General features: G+C 35.4%; 1 protein-coding gene across 1 annotated transcript; it reads left to right on the top strand.

The window, feature by feature from the left end:
* Positions 1 to 437: 437 nt before the first annotated feature.
* On the top strand, positions 438 to 2,210 carry LOC149201863 (WAT1-related protein At3g18200-like). The gene is made up of 6 exons (XM_089401392.1): positions 438 to 635; positions 770 to 867; positions 978 to 1,094; positions 1,234 to 1,456; positions 1,788 to 1,882; positions 2,021 to 2,210. Exons 1-6 carry the CDS (start codon positions 438 to 440, stop codon positions 2,208 to 2,210), a joined length of 921 nt encoding a protein of 306 aa, XP_089257518.1.
* The last annotated feature ends 890 nt before the right edge of the window (positions 2,211 to 3,100 follow it).

The following is a 3,100-nucleotide window of genomic DNA, read 5'->3' as shown; positions in this document are numbered from 1 at the left end:
GTGGATTCAAAAACTGAAGCAGGTGCCCATTCATATTTACGCGTTTAGCCTGGTAATTCAATATATGCTAGAACAGAGCTAATTGCATGAAATAATTACAAAATCATATTAATTCTAATTCTTGCAGTGTATGCCAATTACTAAGCCAATCTAATCTAACAACTGTGTGAAGGTTACATGTACAGAAATTTGCATACCTGGGATTGAGAAGGATATGGGTGGATATCTCCTCATTCACATACCTTTCGCTCCGGTGATGTCTGTCTACCTTGAGAAAATTGATGTGATGTATGTTTACCTTCAACTCCCCGTACCGCGCAACACAACAACACGCAAACCAGACCAGACCATACCAGACAACACAAAACTCATACAGAGACCAGACCAGACTACACAAAACTCATACAGAGACCACCAGACTCACAAACATACATGACATGGAGCTCCAAGACAAGACTCATACAGCGAAGCGCAGTAGCCATGGGAGGAGGAGGAGCAGATTCGTAAATGGCAAAGATTGGGACAAGGATCGGAAACAAATATTGGCTGGATTCAACGGTCAAGCTTTTCTTGACTGCCACCTCTGCAAAACAAAAGCACTTTTCTTGACTGCCAGCGCAACAAAAAAGCACTTTGTGGGGACATGATCTTGGATTGCCAATTTTTGTGATGAAGATAATTTTGTTGCCAATAGGAGGAGTATATATCATAATTCAATGGTTGTAATAATCTAACCGTAGTCTCTGTGTTAAACGTTAACAATCTTCAGCCCTCAAATATGCCCTCTATCTATGATTTCTGCAGACACCAAAGACCGCCTATGACATTGTCCATATTTGTTCAGATTTTCTTCCTCGCACTCTGCGGGTAAGTGTGGTTGCAATCACTTTATTGCTGTTGTTCTTCTTTGCGCCATGCTTTCAGAAATGCAAATCAAGCAGGGTACTGAAATGGAGAGCGTTTTTTCTTGTATGCAGAATTACAATCAGTCAGAACTTTTGCTTAGAGGGATTGCACTACACTAATTCTACTTTTTCGTCAGCGATATTAAATTTAATCCCACCCATTACGTTTGTGATGGCCACTAGCCTAAGGTAGAAGTTCGATCTCAATAAATTCCTCAAGTTGCAATTCCCATCTTTGAAGTTAAAAATTTCAATTTGGAATCCCTTTGAGCTTAACTAAGTTCGGTTTAATCCATTGCTCGTGCTTATTCAATTGTGGTTCGTTCAGATTGGAGAATGTCAATATTAAGAGCAAGAGAGGGCAGGCAAAGGTTGTGGGCATCATTATTTCTGTAGGTGGGGCAATGGTGATGACATTATACAAGGGGCCTGAAATTAAAATGCTTAGATTCAATCTAAATGCATACGATTCCAAAGCAAGCAACACGGTTTTGGGTTCCATGCTGCTTTTAGGGGGCGTTGTCTCGTGGGCAGCATGGATTATATTTCAGGTGACCATCACCATGATTTCAAATGTCATTTTATCTAATTCCAGGGATTATTTTTATTTTAATTGTAGATTTCATTTCAGGAATATGACGGAATTTGATTCGATGGACAAAAACTACTACAGGAATATTGTGGAATTTGATGTATAGGAACTACCTCTTCATAAGATTCTAAAAAGTGAAATTCAGCTACTTCTGTTAACAAAAATCTAGTTAAAATTTCAAATTGACAATTGGGATTTATGTGTTTAACGCAGGCTCCAGTTGTGAGGGAGTATCCAGCTCAATTATCATTAACTGCTATTATGTGTTTTCTTGGTGTATACACAAAAAGGGACCTGTATTTGTAGCAATCTTCGATCCAGTCTGTACCGTTGTAGCAGCAATCTTGCAATATTTCGTTCTTCATGACAATCTTAATACAGGATGGTTAGCATATAAAAACATTTCCTGAACAAATTTTAATCAATTTCTGCCATTTTAGATTTTTATAGGCGTAGATCACATTTTAATGTTCACTGTATAGCAATTTCTATTCTTGTGGTTTTTAATGTTTAATGTGTGCAGTGTGGTGGGAGCAGTGTTGATAGTACTGGGTCTGTATCCTGTACTGTGGGGCAAAGCAGGGGACTATAAAAAAGAGTGCCCAACTGAAGTAGCTTGCTCTAGAGAAAATACAGTTAAAGTTGAAGATTCCCGTGATATGGACACCACCCTTGACATTTCACGGCCATTGTTACAAAATCAGTTGCATTAGATCATCACGTACTCTGCCATTCATGGAATATACTCCTGCTCTGCCACTGATTGAATATACTCCCATATTTTCAGCTGTCGGAGACAATGAAATATCTCTGGAGTACAATTTAATGTGTATTGATATTAATTCCCCATAAGAGACTGTATCATTGTCACACGGACACACACAAAGCTGCATACTCTACAGGAGATGGTAAAATTGTTTTGGAAAAACAGAGTCGCATATTCATCTCTTCCTTTACACATTCAGGACAGAGATCTCTAGGTTGAAATTGTAAGTTAGGTATTTAATGGTTAAAATTATTAATAGATGATTGAGCCGAAAGCCTCATTTTTCAGTCCAGTATGATTTGTAATCTCGTCTTTACGTCATGAAAGTTGAAATTTTTTTCATGTAAGCCAAAATAAAATTTAAAAAAAAATATTAAAATAGAAAAAAAATTAAATAACTATACAAAACATTTAAATAATATCTCCTCCTAAAAAAAATTTGCAAGTGAAAAAATTAGATTTTTTCAAATCATATTAAATCCGTATTTAAAACGGATCTAGACTAATATGTATTAAAAAAATAAACTCTGAGAAGATATATTTTTTTAAATATATAGTTAAAACAATTTCAATATATCTTCAAAATTCTCGTATAAAGATGATCCTGTTTAGTTCATACAAAGAATTTCTCTAAGATCATTCACCAATCCTTGATGAAACACGCTAGAAGCCCTAGTTTCTTGGAAAGTTCTAATCTAATTTATCCTTCACTTATTATAAGAAAACAATTTCTTTCCGAATTTACTCAATTTGTTAAATTTATTAGATTTTAAAATTAAAATTAAAATCAAAGTAAACTATGCACTATAAAAAATCATTCAAAATAAAAATTAGTAA

The sequence above is a fragment of the Pinus tabuliformis genome, chromosome 2_1, assembly GCF_031772625.1.
Source record: "Pinus tabuliformis cultivar Carrire ecotype Pingquan chromosome 2_1, CPIR1, whole genome shotgun sequence".
NCBI lineage: Eukaryota > Viridiplantae > Streptophyta > Pinopsida > Pinales > Pinaceae > Pinus > Pinus tabuliformis.
The sequence above is the reverse complement of the archived record's forward strand: the minus strand, read 5'-3'. Positions and strand labels throughout refer to the sequence as shown.